General features: G+C 41.9%; 1 protein-coding gene across 1 annotated transcript in view; it reads right to left on the bottom strand.

Annotated features, from left to right (window-relative positions):
• Positions 1 to 16,314, bottom strand: part of pamr1b (peptidase domain containing associated with muscle regeneration 1b) — a 62,084-nt gene that overhangs the window by 27,486 nt on the left and 18,284 nt on the right. Inside the window, 3 exon segments of the mRNA XM_088339158.1 lie at positions 2,515 to 2,629; positions 3,799 to 3,924; positions 14,933 to 15,109. Coding sequence (XP_088195284.1) covers positions 2,515 to 2,629; positions 3,799 to 3,924; positions 14,933 to 15,109 — 418 coding nt within the window.

Here is a 16,314-nt window from a genome sequence, read left to right as displayed (position 1 = left end):
ACTTTTCCATTTGTGGGACTGACGATAATTACTGCCAGTAAACAGCACAATGGCTGGAGCCTGGATAAACTTCTTAATTATGTCTGATCAGGTGCTGTTAAATGGCTATAAAAGCGCCACCGTAAAATGGCCGTTTACAAGACGCCAAAGTGTCCCAGTTCCACTTTGAGGCACACTATCACTATGATACGAGAATATTAAGAACTACCGTATTTTCCGCACTATGAGGCGCAACTAAAAGTCTTAATTTTTTTCAAAAGCTGACCATGCGCCTTATAATACAGTGCGCCTTATTTATGGAACAACATTAAATCACAAGGTCTCGCAACTTACGCGACAGCCGCCGACTCGATTTTCCCCCGAACGTGGAGTAGTCCGCGGTGTATGCTGGGATTTATTTACCGGCGTTTCATTGGCTAACCAATGTGTCAGTCATCATTTGAAACAATCACTATTGGCTAAAGTTATTCGGAGGTCAAGGGGCGGATCCTTTTTATCATTTACAGCCTGCCATTGGCTTGAACGGCAAAACAAAGCCTGCAATTGGCCGAAAAAGATGAATTTGTATAGCATGTGGCTGACGGCATAGAGAAAGCATTTTTTTTCTATTCTGTATTTGTAAATATTGTATTCTCCTGGATTTACTACCCTCACGGATATAAGAGGACATTGGCTGCATATTATTATGAACACAACGACTTCGGTGAGCTACTCCGGCTATATATTTTCCCTGTATCTTGTTTCAGACTGAACTCGATGTTTCTGTGATAAGCGGTGCAGATAATGGATAGAATGGAGTGTTTATTTTTAAATTCAACTCAATTCCAAGTGTTTATTGTCATATGCACAGTAAAGTTGCGAGCGAAAAAGAAAATAGAAGCTAAGGAATGGTTGGCATTTCTTGAATCCCAAGACTTTAACCTTCCGAATGATGGAACGATGCATTTGAGTGACATCGTACGGACACCGCATCCGCACGTGTTCTCGACACGTATTTGCGTCTTTGCAAGCTTTGGGAATGTTAAGGGGGTAAAAAGTTGGACTGAACTATCTGACTGTTTTGTCCACGTTCCCATTGTAGTGCCTTATAATCCGGTGCGTCTTATGTATGTCAAAAATAGGACCAAAAACTATTTTTTCGGGGTGCGCCCTATAACCGGTGCGCCTTATAGTGCGGAAAATACGGTAATTGTTGTATTTAACTTTTTTTTTTAATTTTGTGCATATGGTAGGCTACTCTCCGGACAAAATCGGCACCGCTTATCCTCAGTAGGGTCGCGGGGGTGCTGGAGCCCATCCCAGCCATCTTTGGGCACTGGGCAGGGGACACCCTGAACTAGTTGCCGAGTCAGGTAACATGATTGAGGTTCATTTTGCATTGTTAGGAATTTAATATTAAAAATATAGCGTTTACCAAACTGTTCGAATTAGTTATCTGACTCTATTAACCAAACACAACCTTCATTCACTTAACAATGCGTGCTCATTTCTTGATGGGAAAATATGGACAAGAGACCGGCATTTCCACACGGGGGCAGATTTCATTTCTTAAATAATTCAACTAAGTGAAGTCCATCGAATGAGCCGAATGAGTGTCACTTGAGTCTTCGTCAAGCCTCCTCTCTCGATTTTCCCTCTGGATCTTCTCTCGACCTACGTCTCTCCACCAGCTGGTGTGCTGGCTCCTCCCATGGGCATGCCAGGAAGGCCCCCTCGCCTCGATTTTTGGACCCCGAGCGTCTCTGCGTCAGCAGGGCCCCTCTTGCGTCGGGAATTGCGGATGATCATATCAGCCCTTGTCCCAGTTCCCGTTCGTTCTGTAAACCTCATTCTTTACAAGGTTGCGTTGACCTCGCCACACAGCTCAGCCAGTGACTATCTTTTGCATTTGAATGTAATTTGTGTTTGATCGTACAAAATCCTTTATAGTAAAATGTATAAAATCCTTCAGTATACTGGTAGAAAAAAGGCCTATAGATCCACACAAAAAAAAGAAAAAGAGATATTAGTTTTTTGATAAGGAAGCCCAACAAGAGATGAGGAAGAAAATGCAATGTATTATTGTTTTCAGTGTATTTTACAGTTCATTTGCACAGGTGTCAAACAAGCGGCCCGCAGGCCAGATCGGGCCTGCTAAGGGATTGAATCCGGCCTGTGAGACAACACTCAGAGAAGAATTGGTCCCAACCGTGTGGCGCCAGGTTCTGTAACGGTTGCCACGGCGCCGCCAGATCGTTATGCGAACTGTTGCCACCAGCTCAGTAAGCCTTTACGTCCGACTCTGTTCCTTCCCTGCTTTTCTCTGCCTGATCTTCGTTGCCAACCTGACTTTGCCCAGTTCTGCCCGGAAACGTCATGTCAAGTTTTGGACATGTTTGATAATGACTTAGTTGCCACACTTGGGATTACTGTTGCTCACTGTTGTTTCAAGCGTTGCTCACCGATTTTGTGTGAACGCTCACACCCGTGGTTACATACTATAATCCAGTGAAAAAGAAGATCCGTGTGTCTCACCTGAGTTCTATCGTAAAGGGTTGCTCCACCTGAATGACCCAGTCACACCGAGCATTGTTGGGGTAACTCTCCAGAACTAAGTGACCTTGACGTTTCCGAATGACTCCACCACACTCTGTTTAATAGAAATAAAAAAATTAAAAAAACATGACTTACTGTTTTGCACACTTGAAAGAAAAATGGCGAGCCAATAAAGTTGTATAAGCTTTTAAAGTAATTGACTGTCGGTTGGCTGTACATCAAATTCAGCTCTCAGTTCTGCAAGATTGCAAAGTTATAGAATAGAATAGAATAGAATAGACCTTAATTGTCATTGTTACAAAATGGGTTCAACAGATTGTGACAACGAAATTGCACGTGGCACTCCAGTTTCACATTTAACAGTGAGGATAAAAGAAAACAAAGAAGATAAAGGAACAAAGAAGATAAGTCAATAAGTTACACCATATAAAGGAACTAATGTAGGATGTTACAAACAGTTCTGGGAACGTACTAGTGCAGTATGTGTTAAGTGCTAAAATAGTCAACATTGTGCAAAAAAATAGTCAACATTGTGCAAAGTGAGCATAGGCATGAATAAAATTTGACATCTGTATGAGGTAGTGTGTTTGCAAGAGTTTCAGTTTTTTGTGCGGTGTGTGTTAAGGGTGGTAATAGCTGTGGGGAAGAAACTGTCTCTGAGTCTGTTTGTTTTTGTTTTGTGTGACCTGTAGCGCTTGCCAGAAGGCAGCAGGTCAAAGAGGTGGTAGCCGGGGTGAGAAGAGTCCTGCTCTGCTGAGGTAGCGAGAGCAGGCAATGTCCTCCAGACTGGGTAGATACCAACCAATGATTCTCTGGGCTGTGTTGATGACCCTCTGAAGTGTTTTCCTGTCTACTGCCATGCACCCAGCATGCCACACCATAATGCAGTATGTTAGAATGCTCTCCACTGTGGCTTTGTAAAAGGACACCAGCAACTGCTGTTTCAGATGATTTTTCCTGAGCACTCTCAGGAAATGTAGTCGCTGCTGGGCTTTCCCTACCACTGCTCTGGTGTTTGCAGACCAGGAGAGGTCATCGGAGAATGGACTCTCTCTACACAGTCTCCTTTTATAATGAGTGGTGCTGGGTTCCTGTCTTTCCTCCTGAAGTCCAGTATGAGTAATAATAATGAAAATAATGATAATATGTGACATGAACAAAATTTAAATGAAATGTAATATATTAAGCAGAATTCTTTACGGATAAAACTAAAGACTATAAAATAAAATCTAATGTGTTCCTCAAGAAAATGATCTCACTCACTCATGCAATCTCCACCAGACCATCCGGGACGACACTCTGCACAGTATTGGCCCCGGATGAAGAAGTCGTCTTTCGGACCCCAAGTCCCGTTGTTGCACCGCTTACAATTCTCAAAAACACTGCATCCTAAAAGAAAGACAAAACACAATCGCAAATATTTCATTTTAAATACTTCAACACAATATGTGTTTATTATATTTATGGGCATTACTTTCAAAATAGAAAGACAGAAACCGCATGATTATAAACGATGATCCTAATTTGATCTTCCAATCATTTACTTTCTTCAACTCATTTAAAATACTGTTACTCCTTCAGATTGGCTAGCAGCAATGTTCCCTCTAAGCTGCGTGTGTGCGCAGTTGCGCACTACCCAGAAAATTTAGCTAGCTCACAAAAATCAGGGCTCGAAATTGCCAATTAAGAAGCAAATTAAGTCAAAGTTACAGTGCATGAAGGTAAATATTCACGGGTTCCCCTGACGTTGTGTTCTAAATGCGGTATTTTGAAGTCCAGGTCGAAGTAGAACGAAGTTGAGTAAAGTCAGTAGAGTTTTTCGAGAACCGGCTTCTTTGGCTCGGCTCACTTAAAAGAACCGGCTTCTTTCCAGTCCCAGGTTGCTTTTGCTTCTTTAATCCCAACGTGACCAAATAGTATGTGAAACTATGCACAAAATGACTTAAAGGGAGGAGGGATAGAACAAAAAAGAAAAAAAATACCAAAATGAAAAAGTAGTGAAAAGCTGAAAAAAAATAAACTAAATAAGAGAAAAAGAGAAAAAGAGAAAAAAAGGGCAGGGAAAATTCTGAAAAAAAGCCAGAAAAAAATAAAATAAAACAAAGTAAAAAGGTGATAGAGAACAAAAAAGTAACAGCTAGGAAAAAATAAACACAATGAGATTTTTTAAAGGAATTTAAAAGAATTGAAAAAAAAAGGGAAAAAGAAGAAAAGTTTGTGTTGCATTCAAATAATTTCCAATTATACCAAGTCAATCTTGTTTCCAACATTGTACTTCCACTAAAAAATATGATTAAATACAGTTGTGTTTTTTCCTAGCTATTACTTTTTTCTTTGTGTTCTCTATTTACCTTTTTTCCTTTGTATCTTTTTCTTTTTTTTCTTCTGGCTTTTTCAGAATTATTATTTTTTTTCTTCCTTTTGTTTCTTTTTTTCTCAGCTTTTCACTACTTTTTCATTTTGGTATTTTTGTTCTTTTTTGTTCTATTCATCCCCCTTCCTTTAAGTCATTTTGTGCATCATTTTTCATAATATTTGGTCATATAGCGATGCAAGAAGCAAAAACAACCTGAAGAACCGTTTAGGACCCCAAAGAGCCGGTTCCTTTTAGTGAGCCGAGCCGAAGAAGCCGCTTCTCGAAAAACTTTGTTCTACTTCCAAAATACCGCATTTAAAACACAACGTCAGGGGAACCCGTGTATTTTTACCGTCATGCATTTTAACTTTGACTTAATTGGCTTCTTAATTAGCAATTTCGAGCCCTGATTTTTGTGAGCTGGCTAGATTTTCTTGTGCGCGGAAAAGCTCTGGGTAGTGCGTGATTGCGCACGTGCGCAGCTCAGAGGGGACATTGGTTCTCAATACATTTCCTTGACATGAAATCTGCTAAACCCGTTATGCTTTTACTGCTGAAGGATGCTGATGGTGGAGGCTTTGGTGGCTGCTTGTTCGATTGAGTCGGCGAAAGTAAAGTATGACAGGTATGGATTGGAACAGCAAAGGCAAACTCACACATGGCCAATTATGACTTGACTGTACACAGGTCCCTTTGAGTGTTTTACACCCATATTAACTCTCAACATCTGTTTTTCCTCTATAAAAACACCATTTAAAAAACCTGACATTCTTCTGGGGGAAATTGGCATTTCAGAAAAGTACATATTTAAACACCGACTGATGTTGTATCTCTCCTGGAAGAAAAAAACAAAGCATACTGTATTTTCCTGACAGTAAAAACCCAAATAGGCCATACATTTGAAAGTATGCTTTATATACCGTAAAATCCAGACTATAGAACGCACCTGGTTATAAGCCGCACCCACCACTTTTTAAGTGATTGCCACTTTTGTACTTACACAAACCGCACTTTTGTACAAGCCGCGTGCGCACGCATTATAACTTTTGACACAATCACAAGTTTAACCCAGGCCAGGCTGTAAGTTCCACGATTGTAACTAGATAGATAGTAAACAATCTTAGACCACAATCGACATCATGAATGTAAAATGATACCTGTAGTTAACGTATGATGCAGACTTGTAAAGTCCGGGTCCCGTTGAAAGTAATCCAAGGAAACAAAATGTATATTTCCAAAGTTAAGGGTGGGAAAAATATATATCCACTATTGTCCGCTGCGACGACAGACGGATCTACCGGTAACTCAGCTTTACCCCACTTCCCATCAGCCCACGTTTGCTCCGCCCCTTCTTTTTGATTCGCTCGTAGAACACATAACAGAATAAATCTCTAAAATAAATACATGACAAAAATATACAGTTGCAAATACATATTATACATGGTTACACGTATTTACGAAGAAAGACGGTACACCGAGAGAGTTTTCAAAGCTTTAATAATAATAATATAACTTTCATCCCAAACCGTTCCTTTGAAAGGTACCAACACGCTAGTAGGATCACGCTCGCAATGCATCAAACGTGTCTGTCAAAAGAAAGCATCCCGTAATTGTGAAATTCACGGTAGATCGTCCTCAACTTCCTCCTCATAACTATCGCCATCAAGGGCGTCTTCCTAATTATCGGAACGTACCTTTCCTTTACAGACGACGTATGCATAAACTTAGAGGTTGCAGTCTTTTCTGGCGCACGTATTCTACTGGTCTTAATCTTACCTTTTATACTCCAACGCCACTGGTGGCCGTTAGAAAAATTACATAAATTGGCCGCTTCACTGAATAAGCCGCAGGGCTGAACATTTAGGAAAAAAGTAGCGGCTTATAGTCCGGAATTTACGGTACTAGAACCGGGGTCAGCAATCTTTTCGGTGAGGAGTGCCACTTTCAAATGTCCTTGTAAATCAGTGTACCACACCAAGATTCATAACTCGCACATTTTTTTAATATCCAACAGAGCTATTTTACACCAATCCAAATATACAACATGGATAACATTTTAATCGTATAACTCAGTGTTTTTCAAGCCTTTTTGAACCAAGGTACACCTTTATTTATAAAAAAGTGCCATGGCACACCGTCCTTCGAAAATGCTTGAAAATGAAGTTATAAGGCGCACCTAAAAGTCTTAATTTTTTTCAAAAGCTGACCATGCGCCTTATATTACAGTGCGCCTTATATATGGCTCAATATTAAATCGCAAGGTCTCGCAACTTACGCAACAGCCGCCGACTCGATTTTCCCCTGAACATGGAGTAGTCCGCGGTGTATGCTGGGATTTATATACCGGCGTGTCATTGGCTAACCAATGTGTCAATCATCATTTGAATCGATCACTATTGGCTGAAGTTATTCGGAGCCTCGGATTGGCTAGAGCGCCAAAACAAACCCTGCAATTGGCCGAAATAGATGTATCAATCATCCGTTGAATCGATCGCTATTGGCTGAAGTTATTCGGAGCCTCGGATTGGCTAGAGCGCCAAAACAAACCCTGCAATTGGCCGAAATAGATGTATCAATCATCCGTTGAATCGATCGCTATTGGCTGAAGTTATTCGGAGCCTCGGATTGGCTAGAGGGCCAAAACAAACCCTGCAATTCGCCGAGTTTAGCATTGGCGTAGCAAGCTTAGCAAGCTTGCTAAAGTACACCATAAAGAAACATGTTTTATTAGTCTGTATTGGAAATAATTTACTCTCCTGGATAACTTCACTCACGCTTGTAAGAAGACCATGATTGCGTATCATTATTGAACGTGAGAACTTAGGTGAGCTATGCGGCTTTATATTTTCCCGGTATCTTGTTTTAGAACGATCTTGATGTTGCTGTGATGAGTTGAGTGAATTAAACTCAATTCCAACTGTTTATTGTCATATGCACAGTAAAGTTGCGAGCGAAAAAGAAAATATAAACTAAGGAATGGTTGGCATTTCTTGAATCCCAAGACTTTAACCTTCCGAATGAAATTTGAAATGATGCATTTGAGTGACACGTATTTGCCTCTTTGCAAGCTTTGGGAATGTTAAGGGGGTAATCAGTTGGACTGAATCATCCGACTGTTTTGTCGACGTTCCCATTGTAGCGCCTTATAATCCGGTGCGCCTTTTGTATGTCAAATATAGGACCAAAAACTATTTTTTGGGGGTGCGCCCTATAACCCGGTGCGCCCTATAGTGCGGAAAATACGGTATGTCAAATATTTCGTTGTACTACCTCATAAGCAGATAATTAGTATATAAAAAGAAGAAAATAATACTTAATATAAAAAAAGAATGATGTGCTTTATGTTTTTTATTTTTTACAGTAAAATCTTAAACCGCTTTGTTAAATAAATTACGTTATTAAATGTACTGTGCTACCTCAAGAGCCGATAACTAGTACATAAAAAGTATATAAAAATCGACTGCCACCTACTGATATGGATGACTATTGCATTTCCTCGTCTGAAGAGTGCAAAAATACTGAATGCATTTTTGGAAAGATAAAATTCCAGCGGCACACTGGTATAACTGACCTATCTATCTGCCACTATTCTTCTTCATCGATTAACTAAAATATGAATGTGAACAACATGTGGAAAGGCCTGTGGTTTTCGGTGCTTTGCCATTCAGTGAGCAATTTGTTAGATAGCTTCAGTGGTGGTGTTTTTAGCAGCGACACAGGTTTTTAGGGTCCGTGTTTGTTTGCCGTACCCGTACACGGCGCGTTTTAATGTCTCCGCCTTGAATTCATGTTCATGATTCGTCTCGTAATGACGTTTAACACTTGAAGCGTGAGGTACAACGCTCTCGGGGCATAATGCACAAAACAGCACGGTCATTTTTTGCAAAAAGCCCCAGTCATCTGTCCACGCTGCCTGGAAAGAACAGGATGTTTTTGCTTGAGGAGCCGTCATGATTCGTTCATTTATTGAGGGCATGTGTTTCGTTGGCTGGGTCTCTCTTTCTCTCTCTCTCTCTCTCTCTCTCTCTCTCTCTCTCTCTCTCTCTCTCTCTCTCTGTCCCCCCTTTCTCTATCTATCTATCTATCTATCTAGACATCTATCTAGACATCTACCCCCCCTTTCTCTATCCATCTATCTATCTATCTATCTATCTATCTATCTATCTCCCCCTTTCTCTATCCATGTGTCTATCTATCTATCTCCCCCTTTCTCTATCTATCTATCCATCTATCTATCTATCTCCATCTATCTATCTCCCCCTCTCTCTCCCTCCCTCTCACTCTCCCCCTCTCTCTCTCCCCCCCACCCCCCTCCTCCTCTATATCTCCCTCTCTCTCTCTTTCTCTCTCTATCCCCCCTTTCTCTCTCTCTCTCTATTCCCCCTTGCTCTATCTATCTATCAAGACATCTATCTACTGTAGACTATCTCACCGTTTCTCTATCTATCGATCTATCCCCCCTTTCTCTATCTATCTATCTATCTCCCCCTTTCTCTATCTATCTATCTATCTATCTATCTATCTATCTATCTATCTCTCTCCCTCCCCTCCTCTCTCCCCCTCTCTACCCCCCCCCCCCCCCCCCCCCATCTCTCTCTCTCTCTGCGAGGCGCCGGGCAAACTCACACTGAAAAACCCATGTTAAGCCTAAGATATATATATATATATATATATATATATATATATATATATATATATATATATTTTTTTTTTTTTTTTTTTTTTTTTTTTTTCCCGCGCACGCGCGCAAGTTTAGAGGGAACATTGGTTTAGAGTATGCGGTAATTCTTAATTCCTCAATTCCTATTTAACACTGGCATGGTTCATGAGCTATGTTGTTATGTGATGTTGTCCTAGAAACAAATAAGATAATGACGTATTTAAAGTGTTTTTCAGCTTTTCCGTTTTTTGTCTCCAGGCAGACGGCTCTTGGTGCAGTGCCAAGAGCGTGGCAGGAAGGATTGAAAGCTTTAAGAATGAAGCGGCCTGACAGCAACATAGCAACACATAGCAAAACAGCGAATTTCAAGTGTCATAATAGTCTGTGGTTTGCAATCATCTGTGGTCTGTGTAGCGCTTTGAGACTCTTTGTGATTAAGGGCTATACAAATAAAAATGACTTGACTTGACGTGACATGCTGAATGAGATCAATCTGGATTGCCACTGGCATTTGGCGAGTAATCTACACAAATCACAAAGATTTGTCAGGCTATTTTAAAAAAATGGAAATTTTCCAGGGGTCTGAGCGTTCACACAAAGTCGGTGAGCAACGCTTGAAACAACAGTGAGCAACCATAATCCCAAGTGTGGAAACTAAGTCATGATCAAACATGTCCAAATTTTGACATCACGTTACATTTTGCTGAGTTTCCGGCGATGCAAAAAAAAAAAAAAACACTTTTGAATGAATTGACTCATGTATTATTGCAAAGGTTGTACGGCCTCCAAACGTCATTTGTTTTTACAATTCTTTCACAAGATTTTCAGTTCTTTTTTTTCCCTGGTATCTTTTGTCGCATAATACTAACATTTTGGGGGGCTTTTGAGTCGGTTGCACGACACACAACTGTATTTAATCACATTTTTAGTGGAAGTTCAATGTTGGCAACAAGATTGACTTGATATACCGTATTTTCCGCACTATAGGGCGCACCGGGTTATAGGGCGCACCCCCAAAAAATAATTTTTGGTCCTATATCTTCCGTAGATAAGGCGCACCGGATTATAAGGCGCTACAATGGGAACATCGACAAAACATTCAGATGATTCAGTCCAACTGATTACCCCCTTAACATTCCCAAAGCTTGCAAAGAAGCAAATACGTGTCGTAGACACGTGCGGATGCGGTGTTCGTACGATGTCACTCAAATGCATCGTTCCATCATTCGGAAGGTTAAAGTCTTGGGATTCAAGAAATGCCAACCATTCCTTAGTTTCCATTTTCTTTTTCGCTCGCAACTTTACTGTGCATATGACAATAAACACTTGGAATTGAGTTTAATTCACGCAACTCATCACAGCAACATCAAAGTTCTCACGTTCAATAATGATACGCAACCATGGTCTTCTTACAACCGTGAGTGTAGTAAATCCAGGAGAGTAAAATATTTACAAATACAGACTAATGAAACATGTTTCTTTATGGCGTACTTTAGCAAGCTTGCTACGCCATTGCTAAACAGATTGAGGGGTTTGTTTTGGCCATCTAGCCAATCCGAGGCTCCGAATAACTTCAGCCAATAGCGATCGATTTAACGGATGATTGACATATCTTTTTCGGCCAATTGCAGGGTTTGTTTTGGCCCTTTAGACAATCCGAGGCTCCGAATAACTTCAGCCAATAGCGATCGATTTAACGGATGATTGACACATTGGTTAGCCAATGAAACGCCGGTATATAAATCCCAGCATACACCGCGGACTTGCTACGCCATTGCTAAACTCGGCCAATTGCAGGGTTTGTTTTGGCCATCTAGCCAATCCGAGCCTCCGAATAACTTCAGCCAATAGTGATCGATTCAAATGATGATTGACACATTGGTTAGCCAATGAAACGCCGGTATATAAATCCCAGCATACACCGCGGACTATTCCACGTTCGAGGTAAAATCGAGTCGGCGGCTCTTGAGTAAGTTGCGAGACCTTGCGAATTTAATATTGAGCCATATATAAGGCGCACTGTGTTATAAGGCGCATGGTCAGCTTTTGAAAAAAATTAAGACTTTTAGGTGCGCCTTACAGTGCGGAAAATACGGTAAACTTATTTTTCTCTGTTTGTTTTTAAAAAAAATTTAATTCCTTTATTTTTTTCTAGCTGTTACTTTTTTCTTTGTGTTCTCTACTTACCTTTTTTCCTTTGTTTCTTTCTTGCTTTTTTTTTCTGGCTTTTTTTCTGAATTTGTCCTTCTTTTTTCTCTTCCTTTTGTTTTTTTTTTCTCATCTTTTCACTACTTTTTCATTTGGGTATTTTTTTCTTTTTTGTTCTATTCCCCCTTCCTTTAAGTCATTTTGTGCATAATTTTACATAATATTTGGTCATATAGGGATGAAAGAAGCAAAAACAACCTGAAGAGCCGTTGAGGACCCGAAAGAGCCGGTTCCTTTTAGTGAGCCGAGCCGAAGAAGCCGGTTCTCGAAAAACTCTACTGACTTTACTCAACTTCGTTCTCCTTTGACTCGACTTCCAAATACCGCATTTAGGACACACGCGCGCAGTTTAGAGGGAACATTGATCATAACTTAGTCTATCCCTCAGGGCCTGCAGAGCTGACCGCGAAGGCCTCCGTGTATTTTTTTCCACGTCCGAAATTTTTTTATATGGCAAGCAGAATTTGAAATGATCAAAAACATATAAAACACAGGAAAAATGTATAACTTGACAGGTATGCAAACTCTGCTTTTCATGCGCCACGGAACTACAGACAGCTGAGTTGATTTCTGGCCAATTAAAGCAGCATCGCTCATTAATCTGCTTCAATGCAGCAAAGAGAGAGGCACATGGTGCATAAGTGGAGGGACCACCCTGCACCGCCGTCAGTATGTAAAAAGGACCATCCCTCCAACCACTGCCACTACCCATTATTGAGTGTTCCCTCACTTTTGCCTTTAGATATGTACACCTCTGTCCCAAACAGTATTGTTTGCTCCTGTTTTGTACTCGTCTCACAGACTAATTTCATTACTGATAGTTGTACCAAACTTTAAAGTCTTTTGTGAGTACAGCAACTATTATCCCTGTTTTTTGCAGCCTGGTACCAAACGGTCCACGGCTCGGTACGAGTCTGCAGCCGAGTGTGTCATGATTGCCGATTCAGAGCACCTGGCGCCAACAGCCCGGACAGCTGATTGGTTGTTGAACTCCTTTTAAACCCCAGACTTCCAAGAAATCCCTGTCAGATCGTTATGCCAACTGTTGCCACCAGCTCATTAAGCCTTTTCATCCGACTCTGTTCCTGCCCTGCTTTTCTCTGCCCGATCCTCGTTGCCAACCTGTTTCGGGACCTGCTCTGCCCCGTTCTGCCTGCCCGTTATCCGATCTGTTTTGCCCCGCTACCAGCCCGGCTCCTGTTGCTGACCTCGTTTCCGAACTTGACACCGCCCTTCCTCTCCAGTCCCGGCTAACGATATGTAATTCCCGCATGTCTTCGACCCTCCTGCTTAATTGGCGCCAACAGCCCGTAAAGCTGATTGGTTGTTGAACTCTTTTTAAACCCCCGACTTCCAAGAGATCTCTGTCAGACCGTTATGCGAACTGTTGCTCCCAGCTCGGCAAGCTCTTAGACTCTGTTCCTGCCCTGCTTTTCTCTGCCTGATCCTTGTTGCCAACCTGTTTCCGGACCTGACTCTGCCCCGTTCTGCCTGCCCGTTATCCGATCTGTTTTGCCCCGCTACCTGCCTGCCTCCTGTTGCCGACCTTGTTTCGGCACTTGACACCGCCCTTGCTCTCCAGTCCCGGCTAACGACTTGTAGTTCCCGCCTGTCTTCGACCCTCCTCGCTAGACAGGAAGTGCCACTTCCGCATCTCCTGCTCCTCTTGTCTGTCAACCATCGGATGGTGGAAGCAAGCCCTGCTCTCCCTTTTATAGTAATAAAAACTGAGAAAACGAGCGCTATTGGGTCCTGTGTCCGTTTCTGGTTTGTGACTAATTGGTTGTCGAGCAGTGACTTGAATCATTTTTAGCAAGTCATCTTTTTAAAGTTTATTTCAAATACGTATTTTTGATTTAATTTTCTTTTATTTTCATCCAGATATTCGGCCTTCTTGATGTAAAAAACAATAGTTGCCTGCTAACAAAAAGAGAGCCTGGCATGTTTTTGAAATGAGTGAGGAAACCAGAGTGTCACACAGAGTGTCCAAGATGGCGGCGCACGCGAGTGCAGCGGCTTCAGGCTCTTCAGTTGGTCTTTTGTTTTTCAGTGTTCTTTCATCCCTCATATTTTCCCTTCGACTCCTTTTACAACTACAATAACATCCACAACATCCCGAGGGATGTACAGAGACCACCGGGATCTCCCTGGGTGATCTGCCTGCCGACAACGACGGAGCAAAAGAAAAAAGCTGCCGGTCGGGCCTAGGCTAAAAAGGCGACCACACGGACCAGCGCTTCCGAGCATGTTCCTGACCAACGCCAGATCCATCGTCCACAAAATGAGTGAATTTGAGCTGCGGATCGCCACCAACAGCTTTGTCCGAAATTGCAGTATTTTTATCATGACGGAGTCTTGGCTTCCCCGATGCCGCAGTCCAACTAGCAGGACGCACGCTTCACCGAGATGGAGACTTCAATAAAAACAGGGGGGGGACTATGCGCTGCAATAACAGCCGAATCATTGACACACACTGCTCACTCGATATAGAGTTTCTAGCAGTATCGTGCAGAGTAGACCCTTCTATCTACCGAGAGAGCTAACTGTGGTCATTGTGCTTGCTGTTTACGTTCCACGGGATGCTAACGTTCCACGGGATGCTAATGTTAGCATAGCACTAAATCTCCTGTCCGCTGCTATCAATAAACAGCAGCTTGCACACCCCGTCGGAGCTTTTATCGTCGCCGGCGACTTTAATCAGGCATGCTTAAGGACTGTACTTCCTAAATTCATTCAATACGTGGACTGAGCAACCAGGGGAAAAAACGCTGGACCGTATGTACAGTAAGATCAAACATCTAGTTGGATCCAGCCATCTCTGTCTGTCCCTCACCCCCTCATACACCCTCCTCCGGAGGAAAACAAAGGCAGGCAACAAGGACAGTACAAACATTTTCTTTGTTCCTTTATCTTATTTGTTTTCTTTATCCTCACTGTAAAACGTGGAACTGGAGTGCCACGTCCAATTTCGTTATCACAATATATTGAACCCATGTTGTAACAATGACAATAAAGGTCTATTCTATTCTATTCTATTCTATTCTTACCTAAATTGTAAAATACTTCCTTAAAAGACTGATAGCGAACCTGATGCCAAAGACGGGTACAAAGCAAAACAAGTCATTGTTTTTGGCCAATATATTCAATTATGGCAGCCACTCATAAAGCTGTACCTGGATGAATGATGCAAGGGTCACACTCATTGATGGCGTTGCGGCAGCAGGGGACGGCGTAGCCCACTGAGGCCCCCTGCAGGGGGCATTTGCAGCGAATCACGTCATACTCGCAACATCCTCTGCACATGACGTTCCACTCCGGACCGGGACAGTGGTCGTACGTATACCTGTAACCTAAAAAGAAGAAAAAGTAAAATTCTTGGACTCCATTCAAATCCATCCATCCATTATCTGCACCGCTTATCCTCAGTAGGGTCGCGGGGGTGATGGAGCCCATCCCAGCCATCTTCGGGCAGTGGGCAGGGGAAACCCTGAACTGGTTGCCAGCCAATCGCAGGGCACACAGGGACAGACAATTCGCTCGCTCATTCACACCTAGGGACAATTTGGACCAGCCAATTAACCTGTTGTTGTTTTTTTGGAATTTGGGAGGAAACCTGTAGTGCCCGGAAGAAACCCACGCAAGCACGGGGGGAACATGCAAACTAATACGAATATTGCACTAATATGATCCCAAACTGTATGTAACATCCTACATGCCCACATTTCTTCTGTAAATTTTGTGTAAATTATAACCGTATCTTCTTTGTTCCTTTATCTTCTTTGTTTTCTTTTATCCTCACTGTTAAATGTGAACCTGGAGTGCCATGGCCAATTTCGTTGTCACAATATGTCCAACCCATTTTGTATCAATGACCATAAAGGTATATTCTATTCTATTCTGTTCTATTCTATTCAAACTCCGCACAGGAAGGTTGATAGCTGGATTTGAACCCATGACCTCACAGCTGTGCTGCACACACACTACCCACTGCTCCGCCGTGCTCCATAAAAATGTTTGATGAATTTTGTTCAAAATTACTGTAAAATGTGGTTCAAAAGTGAAGTGCGTCATTTAAGATGTCCTTAAAAAAGTTGAAAGTTTAATATTTTTCGGGTTTAATATGTGTCTACAATGCACATTCGAGTTCAAAGAGACCTTATGTTTCATTTCCACTGTGACTATCTGCTTTGATCTTAATTTTAGTAAAGCTGTTCAGGGTGGAACACATGAAGTAGGAGGAATAGGAGATGGGGGCAGTGCTGGAGAGTAACGTCATGCTCATCCCCGCATCTTTTGTTTTTATTTATATTTGTTAGTGTAGAATGAAAATGAAAATTGTCAGGTTCAACCCAACACTTGTAACAAAAACCTGCATACAAAAAGACACAGACAATTGTGTATGATTTTACTTGCAAGGGAAGTGAACGGAAAACTGCTTCAGTTACGATCCTCCAATTCACTTCAAAGCAGTATTCCCTCTGCTTGCCTTTTATTTAGAAAAGGAACGCCCTAGTTACAATGTGGCTTCAACTGCTAAACGGAAGGGGTGCATTTG

Source organism: Urocampus carinirostris, chromosome 7 (genome assembly GCF_059441175.1).
Source record: "Urocampus carinirostris isolate Australia breed hairy pipefish chromosome 7, RoL_Ucar_1.0, whole genome shotgun sequence".
Classification (NCBI taxonomy): domain Eukaryota; kingdom Metazoa; phylum Chordata; class Actinopteri; order Syngnathiformes; family Syngnathidae; genus Urocampus; species Urocampus carinirostris.
This window is presented reverse-complemented; position numbering and strand designations above follow the sequence as displayed.